Genomic DNA, 2,094 nt, shown 5'->3' on the forward strand with positions numbered 1-2,094 from the left:
TTTAGCAGTTACTTCCAGTCTAAGTCCAACAGTTCACTTCCTGCTCTCCTCAACCCAGAATAACCATCTATGGGGTGAAAATGTAATAAATATATGGAATATGTAGGGGATTAGAAGGAGAGACAAAGGTACAGCTGGGATTAAATTAATCCTTCAGCTGGATTGGGAAGGTAACAAACTATCACATATTTAGCTAAGGAACAAGATAACAGAAAACAAACAACAGCCAGGGAAAAGAGTTTAACTCCACAGTGGGTTCTTTTGGTCAGTGAAGTGTCTGGGAAAGGAGAAATCAAGGAAGCTTATATAAAAAGAATTTAATAGTTAACCAAGGGAGGTAAGAGGAATCAACTGTCATTTAAGTCTATGGGTTAAATGCCAGGGAATGTTGGAATGGGAAAATGGCTACTCTGTCACTAGCTAATAGCAGCCAGTCTGGGGCAGGGCTGATTAGGCAGGGTAAAGGGTATCTCACAGAGCATTCCACTTGATGCTTTCTAGATGTATCTGGTCCCAAGAAACTTTAGTTGTAGAGCAAAGTAATCCACTAGGAATTAGGGAGAATAGGATTTTCTGTGGATGTCTACCAACCCAGAAAATTCCTATCTCATCCTGATAACTCCTTGGTCTTGCTTGAAGATTTTGCAGATAAAATCCAAGCACAGCTCCACAGCTGAAGATTCTAATACCAATCCATAGGCTCCCCACTCAGTTGCCAAAAACCCAACTCAAAACTCACTGCCAGAGACAAACTGCCAGCTTTCAGTCTCTCTGTGTGCACAAGCCTCTCTCAACATTCCATGTTTCGAATTTTCAGCTCCTGCCAGTTTGCCTGGTCTGCTTTTGCTAACTTATGATAAATTCTAATCTACATTTTTCCTATAACGCAGCAGAGGCAGTAATGAAGGAGTCTCAATAGGTGAGGGACTCAAGAAAGAAATGTTGAAGAATTGTAGCAAGAGTAGGATTAGGTAGCAAGAATTCACACAAGAAAAATCCTAAGGGTGGCTAGAAACTAGGGAGTGAAAAGAACAAAAGTCTTGCTTCATAAAAATTTTTGACTCATTTTATTTCAAATGTAAGAAGTAGGTTTGATGGTCACTATTCCACTGAGAGAAGTAGAGAAATTCAAAAGGAATTCTTAACCCATGGAGTTGGCAAAAGGACAGGTATGGGCTAAGATATTTAATTACTGCTCTTTGTGGCTAATGTCAACATTTTGCACAGTGTTTATCATGCCCTTGGAAGAGTCTCTGGGGCAAAGTTCTTGGATCTGGGATCTGATTTATTCCTTAACCCTTCCAGAGCATTCCTTTCTCGTCTTAGCAGGATCACATAGCACTTGGGAATAAAGATGCAGCCCAGTAACCCAACACTGGAGGCCAAGATGGCAAAGACCTCCATAGCTACCATAGCTTTCCCCTTGGAACTCTGATATGTGGGGAGGAAGCAGACCCACACACTGCAAAAGACCAACATGCTAAAGGTGATGAACTTGGCTTCATTGAAGGTGTCAGGAAGGTTCCTGACTAAAAAAGCCACCATGAAGCTGGCCAAGGCCAGGACACCCATGTAGCCCAGGACACAGTAGAAAGCAGTTGAAGAGCCCTCCTTACACTCAATGATGATGTGACCAGGTTCAGAGTGTGGGTCTGTGCCTAGGAATGGAGGGAAGGTTCCCAGCCATATCCCACAGAGAATCACTTGGATCCCAGAACAGATGAGGACAAGAGAGTTAGCCACACTAGGCTGCACCCACATCCTCATCCTGCTCCCTGGTCTTGTGGCCTTGAAGGCCAGAACCACCATGATAGTTTTGGCCAAAATAGAGGAAACTGCCACTGTGAACACGATTCCAAATGTTGTCTGCCGAAGAAGACAGGTTACTGTGGTGGGATGGCCAATGAAAAGCAAAGAACAGAGGAAGCAAAAGATGAGAGAGATGAGGAGAGTGTAGCTGAGAACCCTGTTGTTGGCTTTGACAATGGGAGTGTCTCGATGCCTCACAAAGAGGATGAGGATCAGAAATGTGAGGAGAGAGAAGGAAAGAGCCATGCAGGTCAGAGTCCATCCCAAAGGTTCTTCTACACTGAG

At 43.6% G+C, this 2,094-nt stretch overlaps 1 protein-coding gene across 1 annotated transcript in view; it reads right to left on the minus strand.

The window, feature by feature from the left end:
* Positions 1 to 1,233: 1,233 nt before the first annotated feature.
* LOC123240743 (vomeronasal type-2 receptor 26-like) overlaps positions 1,234 to 2,094 on the minus strand; it is a 42,049-nt gene continuing 41,188 nt past the window's right edge. Inside the window, exon 6 of the mRNA XM_044668455.1 lies at positions 1,234 to 2,084. Within this exon, the coding sequence (XP_044524390.1) occupies positions 1,234 to 2,084 (851 nt within the window). The remainder of the gene's footprint in view (positions 2,085 to 2,094) is intronic.

This window comes from Gracilinanus agilis, chromosome 3 (assembly GCF_016433145.1).
Source record: "Gracilinanus agilis isolate LMUSP501 chromosome 3, AgileGrace, whole genome shotgun sequence".
Lineage (NCBI taxonomy): Eukaryota > Metazoa > Chordata > Mammalia > Didelphimorphia > Didelphidae > Gracilinanus > Gracilinanus agilis.